The sequence below is a fragment of the Pholcus phalangioides genome, unplaced genomic scaffold (assembly GCF_987345545.1).
Source record: "Pholcus phalangioides strain wild (caught in Gottingen) unplaced genomic scaffold, Ppha-v1.0 ptg000003l_1, whole genome shotgun sequence".
NCBI lineage: Eukaryota > Metazoa > Arthropoda > Arachnida > Araneae > Pholcidae > Pholcus > Pholcus phalangioides.
This window is the reverse complement of record NW_028301596.1, coordinates 9,920,701-9,940,232: the sequence shown is the minus strand read 5'-3', so window position 1 is coordinate 9,940,232 and position 19,532 is coordinate 9,920,701. Positions and strand designations below refer to the sequence as shown.

General features: G+C 32.8%; 1 protein-coding gene across 11 annotated transcripts in view; it reads left to right on the top strand.

Annotated features, from left to right (window-relative positions):
• The window catches only part of LOC149088024 (sodium channel protein para-like), a 270,116-nt gene that overhangs the window by 180,610 nt on the left and 69,974 nt on the right, over positions 1-19,532 (top strand). For 9 of the 11 annotated variants that reach the window (XM_089243917.1, XM_089243900.1, XM_089243909.1 and 6 more), the window contains 6 exons: positions 74-286; positions 1,573-1,630; positions 3,354-3,498; positions 5,466-5,657; positions 8,178-8,387; positions 15,090-15,476. In XM_089243917.1, coding sequence (XP_089100043.1) covers positions 74-286; positions 1,573-1,630; positions 3,354-3,498; positions 5,466-5,657; positions 8,178-8,387; positions 15,090-15,476 — 1,205 coding nt within the window. The remainder of the gene's footprint in view (positions 1-73; positions 287-1,572; positions 1,631-3,353; positions 3,499-5,465; positions 5,658-8,177; positions 8,388-15,089; positions 15,477-19,532) is intronic. The other 2 variants (XM_089243934.1, XM_089243951.1) reach the window with 1 other exon arrangement.

Genomic DNA, 19,532 nt, shown 5'->3' with positions numbered 1-19,532 from the left:
ATTAATTATTATTTATGTTAAAAACACTCAATAATTAATGTTTTCATTTTTTACTTCTTTCCGTGTGTGATAGGTTTGAAGACCATCGTAGGTGCAGTTATTGAATCTGTAAAAAATCTCAAAGATGTGATTATATTGACTTGTTTTTCATTGTCAATTTTTGCCTTATTGGGGTTGCAAATCTATATGGGAGTATTGACGCAGAAGTGCATACTTATTCCAGAGGGAGGCTTGGAAGCAATGGATCGTGACGATCCCGAATTCAGAATATATGCAAATAATGAGAGTAAGTTTTTAAATATTTATTCTTTTATATTACTCTTTTTCCTCACAAGAAATGCTCATTTTTCTTAATAGAATTTTTTGCCAATTATTTGGGTGTTGTAATACAGAGAGGATATGGACTAGGGAGCATATTTGGAAGTCTTTTTAGAGTAGTCCTGCCTTTTCTGAAAAAAGGTATTAAAACTTACTATCCCTGGTTATAAGCAATAATAAGTAAATTTCACATTATCTCATTGATGATACACTGTATAACACTGGAATTAGTGAGATTTTTATTGTATCAAACTTTTACTACCTGTGAAATAACTTCAAAAAACTTTAAATATGACTCAATAAAATTGTATCTGAAAGAAATTTGAAAAATTGCTTTATATTCTGTGCTCATTAATTTTTTAGGCTGCTCTTTCCCTGGTTTCTCTAAAATTTTGGAGAATGAGAGAGAAATTGTAAGCTTTGAAATATATACTTTTTAAAAACACATATATGTGGGCTCTTCACAGTGAAAAACACATAATCAGTCTATGAACATTTATTTCACACACAAACATATAAAATACAAGACATTACTGCGATTGACATAAAAAACATGGTATTTTGCACTATCTTGCCTGATAACCTCTCGTTTACATCCTTCTAGATCTGAGCACTGTTTTGCTTAACTTCTCTTTCAGACTGTGCTGCGCTTCAACCTTTGTCAGGATCAGCACTCCGTGGTGCCCCTGACAAAGGTTTTTCAAAAATATTCTTCATTAAACAGCTCTGGGGAACCGGCAGAGCTCAAGGATAAGCATAAGCATAAGCATTAAATAGAGGAAAGGGGTGCCTCAGGTGGAAAAAGTTTGAGAACCCCTATCTTACATCATGAAGTTTGATACTTTGGCTTCCTTAAAATCTTCTGTCTTCCAATCTTTCATCATCAAATGAAACAAAGCAACACATAATTATGTAATGACTTAATTATGTCATTTATGAGATTAAAACACAATTCTCTCTCTGAATTTCAGCTAAGTCAATCGTTTATGTCATACTCTATCTAGAGATTTTCCAGATCACCTGAAAAATGGTTGAAGTGGTTAAAACTTGTTGATTTATGGGCAAACACACACCCATACAGACAACCAATTTCATATACCATGTTTCCATAAACACCATGGCATAGATGCATGCCTCTTTGCTCTACAACTGTCTATCAAGACTTTATTGAATTTTATTGGTTTATTGAGTATATTACTTGATATTTCATTCAAAGAAATATTTTTAATTATACCCATCATCGTATCTTTGCAGCGAATCAATATTATGAACCACACGAGAATGAACCTAAGCTTTGTCGCTCAAACGCTGGGTAAGTTTTAATTCAATATCTCACAGTGATTCAAAGCTATATTTTGTACTTTGATTTGCATCTAAAGAATAAAACTTCAAATTAAATGAAACCATACACCTAAGTCATCCAGAAATTAAGTTACATTTTTGAGTATTGTCACTGGAGTCATGCTTTGGTGTTGAGGTTGTCATCATCAGGTGTCTGTACACAGTTTGCAAATTACTTATCTCTTGTAACTGATAATTTGGAGGACGTTCAGGTAAAAAAATATTTGACAAAATAGGAAACTCACTATAACATCACTTTCACTCCAATTTCCAGACGTGTTACTTTCATTTCTTCATGATATCACGTGGAAGCAACTAAATAATAACAAAATTATCTTAAATTATGTGTACCGTGGATAACAACACAGAGTATATGGACTGAGCAGAGCTTTGGAATTCTTGACTCATTACTATGAGGAAAGCTAGACTTTTTTTGAGGAAAATTACCACTGGTGATAAGACTTCTGTGTCCCATGCACCTCTTGAATACACACACAGCAGTTCATGTTGGTGAGGCACATTCTAAACAAAATTGAGACTACAGTTTCTGACTAGAACAATTTACACATTGTGCTCCAAGACAGACAAGAAATATTTTGGTCAACTTCTTGAGTTGACATGAGTGGATTTGACAAAACCTTCAAGCATTTAGGGTTTTTTTGCCATGCTATCTAGAATTAATGGCTTATAACTTATAATCCTGACCAGACATGCTGTTTTTATTCATCATAATGTACTTGTATGTTCACACATGGCTAACAAAATACAACTTCTTGCCACCTTTGACTGGTACGAATTCCATCATTCTTCATAATCTTTGTGTTTCTTACATACAGCTCACACCATTGTATAACCTGCCATAGTGAAGATGTATGCTAAAATGAAAAACTTCTGTGTGTAGTCTGCATATATAGTTTTTCCCATTTATTCCAGCAACTCTATCAGAGGGAGGTGATGATGGATGAGTAAAAATGTTATTAAATATCAATTAGATGTGTGTCTATTTCAATATTTTATTTATTTGCTTTATTTGCAAGTATGGTCAATGCTCATTATAAAGACCCCATGTTAGAGCGATCGTTCCATTAAAACGACCGGTAGGATAACTCCCAAATACTTTCATATAAGAAATATCCTATATATTGTTCTTTCGATGTAATGGCAATCTAACATAACATCTGTTTTCGATGGCACCTGGTGAGGGCAATACAACGAGCGTTGACTGAATTTTTTTCCCAATAGCCAGATAAAACTTACTTTCTTGATATCAATCATATTTTTAATGTTTAATCATCATTTTTATTTTCATTGAAAAATTATGTCTTATATTAAAATTTTGTTTGCTATAAGAAGACGTTAACCCCCAAAGCAGAATATGCCAAAACTGTGATGTACGTCACAGAACAATCTCAGAAAAAATTTTAAGAAAAGACCTTTTTTCTGTGTAGTTTACACTACTTTGGGAATTTTCACTGCAGAATATTTTCAGTTAGCTGAGGGCTTGTTGCAGGACAACGTAACATTCTGCTTTGGGGGAATGTTAGATATTTCTCGAATTCTCATGATATAATTTACTAATACATGTCTAGACAAATATTTGTTATATCATAAAGTTTGTTCTGGAATCCTATCAATTTTTACTTCTCTCAAAATCATCAGTAAGTTTTAAATTTAATGCTGTATAATTTTTACAGGTTATGTCCAGAAAACTATACTTGTATGCAGGGTTTTGGGAAGAATCCGAACTATGGGTACACAAGTTTTGATTCGTTTGGTTGGGCCTTACTCTCATCATTCAGGTTAATGACTCAGGATTTCTGGGAAAGTTTATACCAGCTGGTAAATGCACATTTAGTTGCTCTATCACTCATTTTAATTTTACTTAACTTTAAATTTCATTGCATGTATATTATAGTTCTGAAAATACATGTCACACACCTTGAAAAATAGAAAAAATTACATGTCTTATATTATCTGCTATTATCATATACACCAGCAATAAATATACAGTATTTTTTGTTAGCATATTTAACTTACCTTCTTTTATGGGAATGTTATGTACATTCAGCCATATCTTTAGTGGTTACACAAGTTAAAATACAAACACAAGAGGCACAACAGGCAAAGTGCCCAATGAGATGGCTGAAAAAAGATGACCATAAAAATATAAATGCTAAATATAACCAAAATACAGCAACCAAATATAAAAGCATATACATATCATGAAAGAACTTTTTCTTTCAAGATACGTATATGCTTAGTTCTGACAAATTAGAAATTCTGTGATTCCTTGGCTAATGAAGATAATTTGTTCTGGAATCACATTCACATGAGCAGAAATCTTCGCTAGCCGGTTTGGTTCCACGCTCTGCCTAAAATCTGAAGAAAAGTTCTATAAGACACCAAGTACTACTGTGAAATACATGATTACAATCACCATTAGATTATAATTAGATTTATTGTGGAAATAACACACTACTCCTTGTCAGATTTTTAATTATTGCAAATTTTTAATTACAGAAGTGTTGATTTGGCATCACTTGGATTTCACAATTTTTCATTTTGGTCTGATTTTACATATGGGTTTGATATTAGGTTTCACCAAATGTGGTCAGCAGGCCACGGATTAAGCATGTATACTCCATGTGAGGGGTTCTCAAACTGTGTGTCACTACCCTTTATGGGGAGGGGGCGCTGCAGAGCTGCAGCCTTAACAAAGGGCCGCTATGGTGGTCAAGTGGTCATAGTGACAGACTCGCATCGCGAGTACACAGGTTCGAACCCGATCGTCGCCATAGTGGTGGTCGGCTGAAGTTGGTTTTCTGTGGTTCCCAACTTCAAAGTGCGAATGCAAGCCTGTCTCCCATTTAAATGTCTCGCCACGGAGAGCAACAGACCTACAAACATTACAAATGTAATTCAATCATAACACATCACTCACTTTCCTTCTGAAATATAGGTGGCAGCACTGAAAAATCACAACACTACATATATTCACTCAGACTGTTAGGTACACACACAGTTACACTTCCGGCACAACTCTTTAGGTTGTAAGAGCAACTAGGTAGTATCACCCATAGATGGTGATAGACCTGAGTTGTGCTTGGTTTGAAAGAAAGAAAGCCTTAACAAAGGTTTTTCGGAGAGCTTATTTGTTAAACTGCTCTCGGAAATTGCGGATAAACATTGAATGAGGGAAAGGGATGCCGCATATGGAAAAAGTTCGAGAACCCTTGCTCTATGTAATGTGGTCTCTGTCATTTCTATCTCATACATGCAGATGAAAAAGATTAGCCCTTAGAATGTATAAGCTGCACAGTTAAATACCAAGAGTCTTGCACTAAAAGCATGTGTACACTAAAAATATTCAAATCTAGCGTTATTTTTCAATGCATTCTCTCTTAAGCTTTCCTTTTATGTTAAAAAGCTCAAAATTATTCTGATGATGATTAGAACAAACATTCAGCTCATAAGGTTGCTGTGTCATGTTAGTGTGTTCGTCAGTGTTAAAAATATCTTCACTAGCAGTATATTTGTTTGCAGCCCATATTTGTTAGCCGAGGCAAAAAAATCACACAAAAAAAATCTTTGAATTATTAGTAATAATTCATTTTTAATGAAATTATTTCATAATTATTCTAATTTGACTTTCCCTCATAGCTTTGTATAGCATGATTAAAAAATAACCTTTTTTTGAGTTATATATTTTCTATATTATTTTGTTTTTTTATTATAAATGGGTTTGTTTTACCAATTTAAAAATACATGATTTTCTTACTGAATCTTTTTCTCCTTTCTACATTTAGATCCTAATAGCAGCTGGACCATGGCACATGATCTTCTTCGTTGTGATAATCTTTCTGGGCTCATTCTATTTAGTGAATTTGATTTTGGCCATTGTAGCAATGTCGTATGATGAGTTACAGAAGAAAGCTGAAGAGGAAGAAGAAGCGGCAGCGGCGGAGGAGGCTGCAGCAGCAGAAGCGGCTGCAAGACTAGTAAGTATAAAAATTTGGGAAGCATTGCTTTCATACAGGAGTTTAAATGCTCACGAAGTGCTTAACACACACACAATGAACCAAAACTGTACAATAAGTACTGATCAGAATGACTTGAAAATTTGCATGGATACTCCTGAAGCAATGGAAGTTTCTTTCGCAAAAGAAAAAAGTGCAAAATGTGCAAGTAGATGAAACGGGCCAATGGCCTATATGCAAATAAATATTATTATTATTATTATGTGCAAGTAGATGATGCTGTACTTGGCCAGCAGTGTAATTTATTTTGTGCAACCACATCATTTCGGCACTTCCACAGCATCAGTGTCTGGATAGAACTTCTATCAAGATGCACATTGCGACCAGCAAAGCAACTGCTGAAGACCCATTTTGACAGGATGCACCTTAACCCTTGCAACTTCTGACTGTGGGGGTACCTCAAAATGTTATAAACACTGGTCAGATTGCAAACTTTGGTGAATTGGAATCTCCAGCACATTCCCTATATGTTAGAAGTTCTTCAGGAATATTAATGGGGTAGAGGCACGTTTTGTTTAATAAAGCTGAATTGCAAGCACATCCACATTATGACCATGGCATACTCCGATTCTGTTGTTGAACAAGAATTTTTGTGCTTTCAACCTCATAGCCAGAACACGCAGTGGACAACATATTTAACATTTCTTAAGTAAGTTGTAGTTATTTGTTCAATTACTTCGTTTTTTGTGATGTTTCCATGAATTATGAAATCGTGAAATGCTATAATTAAGGTATCATTCTGCCATGACTAGCTATCATTTCCATTCTGTGAGCAAATTTCCCACATGTTGGATGATGTCATTAATTTTACATTTTTAAGTATTTTTTCCCTTTTATCAAATAACATTGAATTTTTTCAGGAATATTCATGTCAATTTTCATCATTCTGACAATCGTTCTTTTTTTACAGTGTTTTGAAATCAGAACGTTAGTTATAATCACCCTGTATATCGTAAATCATTGCTAATTAATCTGCATTATTTATGCTTCATTAAATACATTATATTCCCCTAATTTTTATTACTTTTTGCAAAATAGCTTCCTAATTAAGCATACTGAAAGTAACTGGAGAAAAACCTTTATATACTATATGATTAATAATAACATTGAAAGAATTTTCAAACACACAGTAATCCATTGAGTTAAGCAAAAAATAATTAAATTGCAAAAGTTGGTTTTGTTAAAATGTAAGAAATATTTATTGATTAATTAGTATGGGAATAGTGTTAATTACATTAATAAACATTTTATTTTAGTTAATTATTAGAAATTTGAATGATTTTTCAGAAATTTCGTAGTTTTTAATGTTAATACTATTTAAAACAAAAAACCGGTTTAAACCAAAAAAACCCAGTTTTTTTTTTATTTTTTTTAAAAACCGGTTTTTTTACCAATCCTGACATTTTCCTTACAATCACTTCCAAAATTTTTTCAAACTCCTCACCAGTCTTTGCTCGCAACTATCACCACCTGCCTCTACTCAAAAGGTGTTTATGAAATTGCAGACATTGAACATTAAAGGACTAAACACACCCTGCTTTACATCTGAGATAGATATTGAAGCATTCTTTATGCATGCAGATACACCAGTGTGATAAACTTTTTTTCAGAATGAAACATCTTCAACTGTTAGCAAGAATAACAGAAAGGAATAAAAAAAAGAAAGCTAGAAAATATCCAATGATTAATGTAAACTTCAATAATTTAATCAGACAAGTCAGGACAAAAGTGTGACTGTGAGCCTTCACAAGTAATTCCAGTGATTGGTAAATTTCTGTGATCAGGACAGAACACAAGTGTCAGTAAAAAATAATTGATGGCATCACAATTGATTTTTATAAAATCAATCATTTAATTGGTTACAATTTTTGTGAAATGATTCAATGCTCATAAATACATTTTATGGTGGTGGTTGGGGGGGGGGGGAGGGATTCTCAGCAGTCTACAGCCTCAACTACCCATCAGAATAATATGTAACTGTAGGAATGTTTATTATAATGAGGTGAGAACTTTCATAGCTCCCTATAACCCTTTGTGGGCCAGAGGTGGAATCAACATCAAGGAAAAAAAAAGGTACTTTTCAGTGTTGTAGATTTTGTATTCCTTCATTAAGACGTTTCCATCTGATCGGAATTTAATACTGTACACCAGAGATTCTCAAACCCTTTCCACTTGCGAGGCCCCTTATGCTAATCAGTGCTTATCCATGGCTTCCCAGGCAGTTTAACAAAGAATCTCTTCGAAAATCCTTTGATGGGCCACCGTTCCACAGCACCCCTCATAAAGGTTGGTGGCTCACAGTTTGAGAGCCCCTGCTGTAGACAGCTGAAAACATTTCTGTTTCAATTCTACAAACCCAGTATATCGCGCATACCTGATACAATTTAAAAATAAAAGCTTCCTATATTAAATCTATAAATAGTAAAGACATTATACATTTGTCTCTAAGTTAAGTGATTTGAATTTTTCTTATTTGTACAGATAGAGGAAGAAGAAGAGAGGCAAAATAGAAAGAGTGGTGATGGTGTAGTGAAAAGTCCGTCAGACCTTTCGTGTTCATCCTATGAACTTTATGTAGGAAATGAAAAAGGCGTAGAAGAAAGGGACAATCGAGAACGGGCGAGCATCAAAAGTGCCGATGAAGAAGGTTTTCGTGAGCCTAGAGCAAAAATTAGTTCCAGGGTGAGGAAGGTAAGAAAAATGTAAGATAGTTTAATACAAATGCAGAATTTATATTTTTCTTTTTTGGTTCAACGCACTGAAGTTTATTCAAAACATTGCTGCATAAATTGACGTGCATTTTATTTTTTCACCACATTTTGAAAGAAAAATTGATTCTTTGGTAATTCCTAAAGGTTGCAAAGTAAGAATGAGATAATGGTCCATAGCAGTCATTTTTATGAATACTGTCTTAAATTTCACATAGTTGTAGCTTAAAATATTGGTGTATAAATTTTGAACATCAAAGAAATATCTAACTTTTTGTTCTTAGAAAGAAATTTAAAAGTGTTTAAAATAATAATAATAATATCATATAGATGCTCTTTAAATTTTATAGTAAAGAAAAACAGTTTTTTTTTGTGTCTTGAAATTTGTTGGATATTTATTGTATCATGAAGATATCTGGTCAGCTTCCATTTTGCCAGCTATTCACTATTGTTATTGAGAACCGACTAAAAATGACAATAAATCACTAATGTTTTCTACTCATACTAATAACATGATAAGGTATGCCACTTGGGTGAAAAAGTCTCCTTTATGAGCTAATCTTTCGCTGAAAATGATGCATATGGATTCTCTATTATTCTAAATTCCATATTTGCATATACATTTACTTTAAATTCCAATTTTGCTCACAAGCCAAACTTTTTAAGCCAGATTTTCAAATCTTTTATGCCATAAGTATAAGACTCAAACTAAATTTTTTCTTCTCGGAATTCTCAAAGTTGTTCTTAGATGTGGTAATTGATATAGTTAATACTAAAAATGTCCCTCATTCGCATATGTACATCTGTCTGAGCATGGTTTACTGCTCATCAGGTCCATTATTAAAATGTTATTCAATAGATAAGATGCATGTTTGAGGGGGGGAGGGGGTGGCCAGCTAGCAATGAGCCCAGACCAAAATCTGATGAGCCTATTATCACACCATGTTTCTACTGTGGTGGTCAGTTTTCAAGTATTACTGTATTTCAGGCAGCAAATTTAGAAATTTTTTGATGTGAATACATCTTTCAAATCATCTGACGATATTAGGTGTTTTCGTAAAAAGTTGCATAACAAAATTCTTTAAATGCTTATATCTCAGGAAGTATTCAGAATATATTAGTTTTTTTTCATATCTGTGGGTAGATCTCATTAACACAAATCCAACGATTTTACACTCTGGTTTTAATACCTCTTCCTGTCTGAGCAATGGGTTTACGGCCCGCTTTCACAATGAAATTATTTGGCACTATATCTTGAGAAGTTCACAACACAAAACAGATGATATGGGTATCATCTATTAGCTATTCTAAAGGCATATCCGATGATACCAATTCAATTATGTCAGTACTTACCATGTGATTCAACACATAAAAAAACTCATTCACATTGAAACTACCCAAATTTTTTTTCTGGATCCTCTTTTTCTTCAGAATCTATTTAACAGAATACCCAAATAATTTTTGGCAATGGTGTTACAGTTAAACTCAAATTATCTAAATATGCTGATGTGTATACAGTTGATGCTCGATTTTATGAAACTCCAATTTACGTACACGCTTTTTTTTATAAACTCTCATTTCTATCAACTCTTTATTTTACTAACTCATATTTCTTCCAGTATTTTTATGTGTTTAAAAAGAAAATAGAGAAAAAGAGGGGGGGGGGGGGGAGGGGAGAGATGTAGGGAATTTGTCAATTTGTCATCACCAATATACAGGTGTTCTGCGAACATGTGCTAGGAAGGATTGTTCAGTTGTTGGCAGGGGTGACCATGAATTGAAGAGGTGTTGACAATGTAATTCGCTATTTGTGCATTATGATTGGATAAACTGGTGGTTTCAGAAATGGTGTTATACATTAGGTCATTGATGGGCCATTTCTAAGTCGAGAGTCGATCGAAGTCTATTTCAGCTAACGCCGTCTACTCTCTCTCTCCCCTACTTTACTCTCCTCTTTGCAATGTCAACAAAGTGGAAAATATTGTACAAAATTGATTGCAAATGAAAACAAAAAAAAAATTTTTTTGAAAGAAATTAATGTGCAAGCTCTCTTATGAAAAGAGAAATTGCCTAAAACTACAGGATTCAAAAAAATTACATTGAGTCCTCTAATCAAAGATCAGTGAAAATCGTTTCTATGGCATGTGATTCCAGAGGTGTTCCGTTCCACCATCATGAAAATATTTCAGAGAAGCAAGATTCTTGTAAAATTTTATCCTACGTCAATTCTATGTGATCTTATATTTACTGAAATGTTTTGATGAAACAAACAAAAATAATTGATTTTTGTAGAAATCACCAATACAGATGAATGACCAACTCATTTTTTATTTCTTCCTACATTTTTTTTCATTGTCTCCCCCATTTATAAAGTTTTGATTGCACGAACTAATTATAAAGTCTGTACAAGTTTGTAAAAACGAGCATCAACTGTATATATTTTTAATTTTTTAACTTTTATCAGTTCAGTTCTTAAGCAAAATTCTATTCAACTATTGTGCAATGACTTTACCAGCATGTAACTCATGCATAAAAAATATGAGATTGAAAAATGAAATATTTGTTATTTAAGAAAAATGATTTGTTGAGACAGACTATACTTATTATATTCAGAGTAAGTTTTACAAGATAAATGCAATCCACAGTACAGTCCAATTCTTGTGGTTGACTTCTATTTTTGAAAATTCCATAGTTTTTTTTTTTTTTTTTGTGAAGAATGAGAACTTTTTCTATCTACCATATAGATGAATATTTGATGCACATTGATGCATTTAGATTTGTAGGTCAAGATATCACTATACTTATTTTTGAAGTTTGAAGAAATAATCCAAGAACAGGATTTATATCTTATCCAGAACATAAGAACATGGAATTTTTCTGTTTTATGCTCATACATACCTATCTTCAAACAGTTATAGTTGAAGTTATGAATGAAGTTTTACTATTGATAATAGTAATTATTTATGCTCTTCATCGAATTTTTGCACCAGTGAGTTTAGCTTCTATTTTATTTGATTGCATTGTCTTCTGTTTAACATGGTTTTCTCTTTGACAGGCGATTAATTCAAGATTTTTTAAATCTTTCTTAATCCCTTTTATATTTTGTAGAAGTAGACATTTTGAATAAACTTTCCATAGTGGGTTTATATATTAGTGTCTCGTATTGTATCATTCCTTTTTCTTCTCTCTTGATTTTCCCAAACTCCCTTCAATCCTTTGGTAGTTTTTAGTTTCTTCAGAAAATACAATTTTTGATATAGTACCAAATTTCTTTAAATTGATTTAGGTAGTTATAGTTTTAGAAAAAAAATAGAAAATCGATCTTCAGACACTGTTTTGCCTTTCAAGCCTCCAGGTTCTGATATATTTTGAAACATAATCTAATTAGTGTTTTTGCAATTTATTTTATTTTAAACATTATAATACAGCATGAGTGGAAATTCAATTCCAAGAGAGTCTTTGAAAAACTAGAAGAGTTCCATTCAAAAGATGGGATACTAGATGCTGATAAGATTCAGTCAAAAAATGGGTAATTACTACTAATTATCAATGACTAACTATTATCAGATAATTTTTTTAAAAGTCAATCTCATGATAAGATAAATGTAAATGGAAAAACTCACAAATGCAGGAAGTGAGTTTGTAGGTAATTTATGTACGATTTTAAGAAAAATATTTTTGAAATCTATCACTTTCTATAGAATTAGGTTTTATGTTTTATTACAGTGCGCGAGGTCGTTAGTAAACAAGTTTTTTTAGATCATTAAATAAAGTATAAGTATAACAATTTAGAGCAAGGGTGATGAAAAAAATTGTTATCTGAATAAAACGGATGAATTCAATTAACTTTTAAGATATTCCCATAATCTATAGAGGATGAGCCTAGTATCCTGCTCAATCACTTTCTGATGATTCACAATTTCTGATTTTGCTCAGTTATATATAATTACCTGAGATTAATTAATCATTTAGTTTAAAAACTAAGTGCTTTGTGAATGCCAATTAACTAAAAAAAAATTAAATGGTTGGAAGAATAATGAACTATTAGTTTTTTTTAAATTTCCTTACTCGTTTTTAGTATTCATGCTTTTCTAAATGATCAATAAATTATCCACGAAACCAAACAGGGTTTCACTGTATTCAGTTTTTTTTGTTACGAGTGTTCTCATGTTGATTTTTCTATTCGTATGAGACGAAAGGCAAAATTGGTCTCTGAAGGTTGGTTTCTGCTGTAACTTTAACCTTTTTAAGCTTGCCAGGCCTCTGAGGAAAGTAACTAGTTCCTGTTGTTCATCTCACAGAGGAACTGTGTGCCCAGTAAGTCTTTGTGATTTCTGTCCCTTATGGTTTTCTTTTGATATCCCTTACTTATAAGTACTTAAAATCTCTCATCCACATGATAGTTCCACCAATTCAGAATCAATTTCCATACGTTTTTGAATTAAATATGAGTTTTTGTTTTTTGTGCAATCACCTCATTAAGTGTCACTCCAATGAAGGTTTTCTAGTTGTTTTGTTGCTATATTGATATTTTCATGATTAAACTACACATTATAACAGCTCAGAAAAGTTGATGGTATCTTATTGTTTCTGTTATTGCTGGAGAATGCATTAATCAAATAATTAGTTATGTTGCAAGTAGCCTACCTCAACTTGAAACTCGATTTCATATATTAAGGACCAGAACTAAAGGGGACCAAAGGGAGGAAATTGTCCCAGATGGCTAACTTTTGGGAGTGTGGCAAATTTTATGAGAGAAAAAAAATACTACTTTAAAATCGTTGAATTTCACGATGGCAAGGGTGGGAAAATCATTTCTGCTTCATCACAAAAATCATAGTTACGGCCCAGCATATTATAATCATCCTTAATTGCCATCCAAAGGAGCCACATTCCCCTCTCCCGTTTGAATAGCATGTATCCACTTATGCACAGGAGTCCAGCAAATCACTCAAGGACAATGCATGTGACATGCTGAGTTGACACAAAACAGTTCAGCTGATACTCCCCCCCCCCCCATAAGTGAAACAGGACAGTGTATAGAGATTTGAGAGGTCCACTAAAAAAAGAGGTTTATAGAGTGCTCATCAATAGGGTTAATGTTAGTTTAGGTGCTCACAATCTGAAAAAGGTTTTTTTCTTGTTTTTTGGCATTCCCAATAGAGATGCCATGAAAAATATTTCATACTTTCATAAAGGATATCTGATGACACAAGCATCATTCAATCCCCCCCCCCTTCACCTTGTCATCAAAAGTCAGCAAATCCAACCCCCCCCCCCCCCCCATCAATGCTGACATAATACTTGAATGGCCCTTACTCTCTCACAGCCATAGCTGACTGTTGTTAAAATCCTGGGGGTCATTGAGTGAACCTGTTTCAAATAAGGCATAACCATGAACCAATGAGCTTCCTTGAACCAAGGGGATGGAAACTGATTGTAGATAGGAGACATGTTGAATGAAAAAAGTGTAAATTTTTCAAGATATTATCCTTCCAAGTGTAACACCATAACTGGTCGACCCATGACCACAATTTATTTTTGATGCAATTCCAAGATAAAATTCATGGCACCAATCTTCACTTCTAGCTAATCTAGCCAGAGGAAAAGGTTCGCCCACTTCATTTGCATGTTCTGGTTCTCCTTGTGATATAATGTCAATTTTTATGTTAGGGGAGGCTACTTGTTTTATCTTGGTGTTTTTTTCAATATGTGATTTTTTTTTCTGACCGAAAGAATGTGTAAGACACTCAAAAGTATTTAAGAAAATAATTTGTCATACGTTTGTCACTCATACAGTTCATTCTTAGTTTTAATAAAAACAATTTTATGACTTTTATTTCCCAGAAGGTTGTTTAATTCCCAGAGTATCTCTGTGTGTGTGCCAAATTTCAAGATCCACGCTATTGCACTGTTTCTGTGCTTTGGTTCACATTGCACTGAACTTGTACACTATGTCTCAGATTCTGGCACTTTGTAGCTCACTATCACAAACTAATATAATTTTTTGAATGTTTGTTATGTTTGTTGTATGTTTTGTATCACACTTGGCACTGAAAAGAAGGATATGTAATGGAGTGGCCCTCTATTCATCAACTAGAGTCGAATATTTTATGAAATACTAGACATTTGTAAACTATCAGGTCATGAAATTCATTTACTTTGCGGTGATTATGCAGAAATATGTTGCAAATTTTGAAATTAAAATGCATGATTTACTGATTTTCTTTTATAATCTGAATAGGATTTAAATATGTTTAGTCTAAGTTATTGTATAATTACTGACAACTACTTCTTAAAAGAACTTCTTAATAAACCAGTGGCAAAATTTATTGGTTCGTCTGTTATGTAGACATCAATTTTAATTTGCATTACTGGACTACAATTTCTAGTTTACCTTACAAAAAATATTAGGGACCTATTAACTTCCTCTTGAGTTCTAAGACTTTTTCTCATTGACTTCGATGTCCAGTGTCAGTGCCTGACTATTGGACAGAGTTTTTTTATTTCTATTTGTATTATCATGTCTTCCTGATGATGCATTTTTCAAAACTTACTTTTTTTAAGGCAAATTTTTTTCAAGGCTGTATATGTTTGTTTCATGAATTGTCAATTTGTTGAATGTATGTGGATATGTTCAACGAATCTGTGTACCAATCCCCGGATTTTGTTCCTTTTCCTGAAGGGGAGCTATTCGACTTTACAGGCCAGCCTTAGTCTTCCTGGCTCTCCGTTCAACCTACGAAGGGGAAGCCGAGCAAGTCAGTTTAGTTCAAACCGACTAAATGGCCGTCGACACGGGGACAAGAAACCATTGGTTCTTCAAACCTTAATGGACGCCCAAGAGTATTTGCCTTATGCTGATGACAGCAACGCTGTTACGCCTATGTCAGAAGAGAACGGAGCCATTATTATCCCCCCATACATGAATTTTCCATTGCAGCAGTCCAGTTACACGTCTCATTCATCCAGAATGTCCTATAACTCGCACGGGGATATCTATGGTAAAGGTCTAACGAAAGAAAGTCAACTGAGGTCTCGGTCAAGGTTCCTGCTGGGTCTCTCTCATGAGGTTAATATATATATATGTATATGCATATATTCATCTTTTCTAGTTATCTCTCCCCAGTCCCTTTTTTTCATTTCTTATATTCCTCTTATTTTATACTTCCTTATTCTTGAAATGTTGCTGTAGAGTAGATTTCTTAAGCTATACCTTTTTTTTACGCATGCATGCATAAGAATACTTTATGACAATTTTTGCATTACTCAGCGTTTTCTTCTAAGCGTGGGTTTAAATGAACAGCAATGCTATGGTAGTTAATGAAATTTTAAAAAAAATTTAAAACCTATGTTTAACCTTTTTTTCTCTTGTCGCAGCAGTGTTAGTAATTTGGAATAAGATTTTTTATTGAAGTAAAATCTGATAACTTATTGCTTTTTCTGTGTTTTTGTTCTAGTTATTTTTATTTATTTCACATTATACTAGCTGCTGCATCAAACAATTTTAAAACAGCATTTTACTTTTCATTTTTCTTTTCTGAATTTTTTTTTCACCCTTAAAGATTTATAATATGCATTTGAAATATTTCCAAACCTAATTTTTGTCTCATGTTTTTATCATTATCACAAGAGAACTCTAAAGTTTAATTTACCTTGTGTTTTCAGAATTATTGTCATTTTCACGAAATTATTCATGATAGTGCATCAGTATAATTAAGGGCCATTCCGTCATATTCCTGCATGCTATGAATTTCTCAGCTTTGCAAAAAAAAATCAAGCGTTGTGCACATGTAGCTTTGGTTTTTTTGTCATCAATTTTGTTTTTATTATGTGATGCTTTTTTTCTTCTTTTCAATTAGGCAGCTTAGTTTCATGCTTCTAATCAGTTTTTCCTCAAAATTTCAAAAGATTTTTATGTATTGTTTGTAGATTCACTATTGAAAGTAATATTCTTCACATGAAAAATACATAGGAAAGGAATCATCAAATCAAATATCGATTGGAAGAATCAAAAGAAAATCATCACACTAAGAATTTCAGTCAGTTTACGAGGTGTTTGTAGACTATAATATGATTACACAGGCTGTTGCTTGTTTGTTTTTCCTTGTCAGTTATGATGATCAACTGATTTTTCAAGTCTCTACTTTTTTTAATGTTAATTAAAATATTGTAAATATTGAGTTGTTTTTTTAATGCGAGAAAATATATTTTTGATAATAAAAAAATTTCTTTAATTTTCCAGTAAAATTTATTAGTAAAAAATTAATTACACTCTGTAAGTTAGAAAATTCCGAACAGAATGATTGTCCTAAAATTTATGCATATTGATAGTCCATATCAAGAACTGGTGGCAAAGATGCCACCAAGCAGTCAAGTGATTGATGCAACAACTTAAGACCTAGTAGGTCTAGATTCTGATCTTGGCTCAGACGTAAATGATTTTTCAACTGTTCATTATCAGTTTTAAGCCTTAGGGTAAATGTGTAATTATCCCTGGAGTACTTCAAATCACAGAGGTGTAAAAAAAGTTTTCCCTATGAAATGTAGTTTAGCAAAATGAAGCATTTTTTTACCAGTTTGAAAACCTAGAAATTTTTGCACTTCTATATCCATAAAAAGCCTTTCATGGAGGGCCTGAGGAGAGAATCAAAAATTAAGTCCATCATTATTAACTGTTGTCACCAGATTAACTAATTAGTTGAATTTAAGAAAGATGTTTGTTCATATGTCCTAAATAAAAAAGTAATTCAGTGTACATCCGTGAGAGGGGGACAAAAATATTTGTACAAATGGACCGAAATACTCTTTCATTATTAACACAGAATTTCAATCATAGCTTTCATATATGCTTACCTTTAGAATTCCCATATGAGGAACAATTTGTATGCACCTATAGTAAAGAGAAAATGTATCAGACAGTGTATATAGCTGGTGTCATGTTGTTCAAGCGCAGTTCTTAATGTTCTTCAAAAAATCAAGAATTCATTAGAATTAGAGAGATGATGTTTACAGCTACAACTTCCCATTTGATAAACTAGAGCCATTTCAATAAAATCATCTTTGCATTGCTGTGCATTTAACTTCTTTCTCTCTCTCCCCCCCCCCCCCTTTTTTTTAAATATTGAATGATTTTCTCTCCATAGTAATAGAAAATATTTACTACCTCATTGAATAGAAAAATGATAACTTGAGTCCTGATAAACCATTGTAGATGGAACCAAGTCTACCTCTTATTACTGAAAAGACATATTATCCAAAAATGGAAAATAGAAAGATTTTAAGACGTTAGGTTTTACTTTAAAATAATATCATACTGTAAGAACTATATACAAAGAGGTCTTGGGACATTTTCATGAAGTTAGCAACAAAAAAAAAACCTTAATCTTGTATGATAAAATAAACTTTTTTTGAACTTTTTCATCCAAATATATCAATTATGTTCCGAACTTGATGGCTTTATTCATTACAACATATGGAGTGGAGGGGGCTACCTTTCAAACTAAAATCACCCCCTCATTCATCTAAAAAATTCATTCAATTCATGTTCTCAAAAAAGAAAAAAGTGGAAGAGAGGGGGGGGGGATCTTTAGTATATAGGAAACTACAAAAAAATCTGTGCATTGCTCAAACTTTTGAGACTCTCCTGCAGTCATTTTTAATTTTTGCATTTGTTTTTAATTTGCATTTATTTTTATAATCATCTTCATTTACTTTGAGGGTTGAGTATCCTTAGCAAATACTGCTTTGTGAAGATAGGCATGGAACTTTATCAACTCTTGATTGCTGTTGAATGCAGTGACCTCTTAATTGGTGGGCCCAGAGTCCTTGAATCATTGAAGATTTCTATTCGTTTTGATTTTTTTTCTTATTTCAATATTTTTGTTTTGTCATTTTCAATTTTATTAATTATTTAACCATAGGAAGTCATTTTTTTTCACCATAATTGGGAAAGACCCCTGAACTTGTAAAAACGACCTAGATTTGTCAAGTCTATAACTCTTCACCAATATGTAGGGACCTGTGCCATCTTAATGTATGGGCCCACCCAGCATCTCATGGAAATGAGATCTTGTTAAAATTTTCTAGAGTGAACATGTAGATTGTTAGGCACACATTTCTATCCATGTAGGGCCTCATAATAATCATCTAGCCCAGGGGCTCATGATGTCCTTAATATGGCTCTGGAAGGGCTACCCACTGTCATTAAATTTTTAAAAGAATCACTTTTAGGAGATTAATCCTGGTATAAAAATATATACTGGATGCACATTGGCTAAATGCACGTAAAACAGTTTACCCGTATTTAGCACTGGTTTTTTTCCAATTTACCTCCTTTTTTTGAATTTGAATATCTCAGCAAATATTGCACGTAGAAACATGAATTTTTTTTTTTGGCATCGGGAGAGATAGGCAACAACTTTGTAATTGGGCTCTTGAGTACATGGTGATTTTTATTTTAATAACTATACAAAACCCCTTGCAATATGAATGACATATCTGAGTACTACATGTTTTTTAGACAAGTTTTTCGAATTGGAAGTATGCCGCTAGGATCAACTGTTCACCAATAAAATACCATACAAATACAACGCCACAACAGGAAAAATGCTCAATGAGGTGGCTAAAAAAAAGATTCCCATAAATAAATATGTATGTCATATATTTAAAAAATACAGTAACCCAATTAAAAATGCAATTACATACGATATATATATATACATGATGAAATATTATACAATGCCCATAACAAATATGCCCTATTATCTATTCACCCTGTTAATCTATGTACATAATCCTGATTTTTTTTGCTAATCTGGAAAGGTTTGGGTCCCCATTATTTCAAACCAGCTTGGTTGTCTAGATTGCCATTACTGTGTATTCGTCAGGGTAGGAGTTTTATTGTTATTCTTCCTAAATTTATGCACTTACTATGGAATGGAGTTTAAGTATACCAAGTATATGAATGTGCAGTTTAGATAAAGAGTTTTCAGCAACCAGTTATTCTAGAATTATTGGTCAATACCACGTATTCTAGATAACATGATTTTGATTAAGGATACACTTTTCCTGTCATTGTTGTTTTGCTGGCAATTTGTCATTTTTATGTTTCTTTCTTTTAATTTTG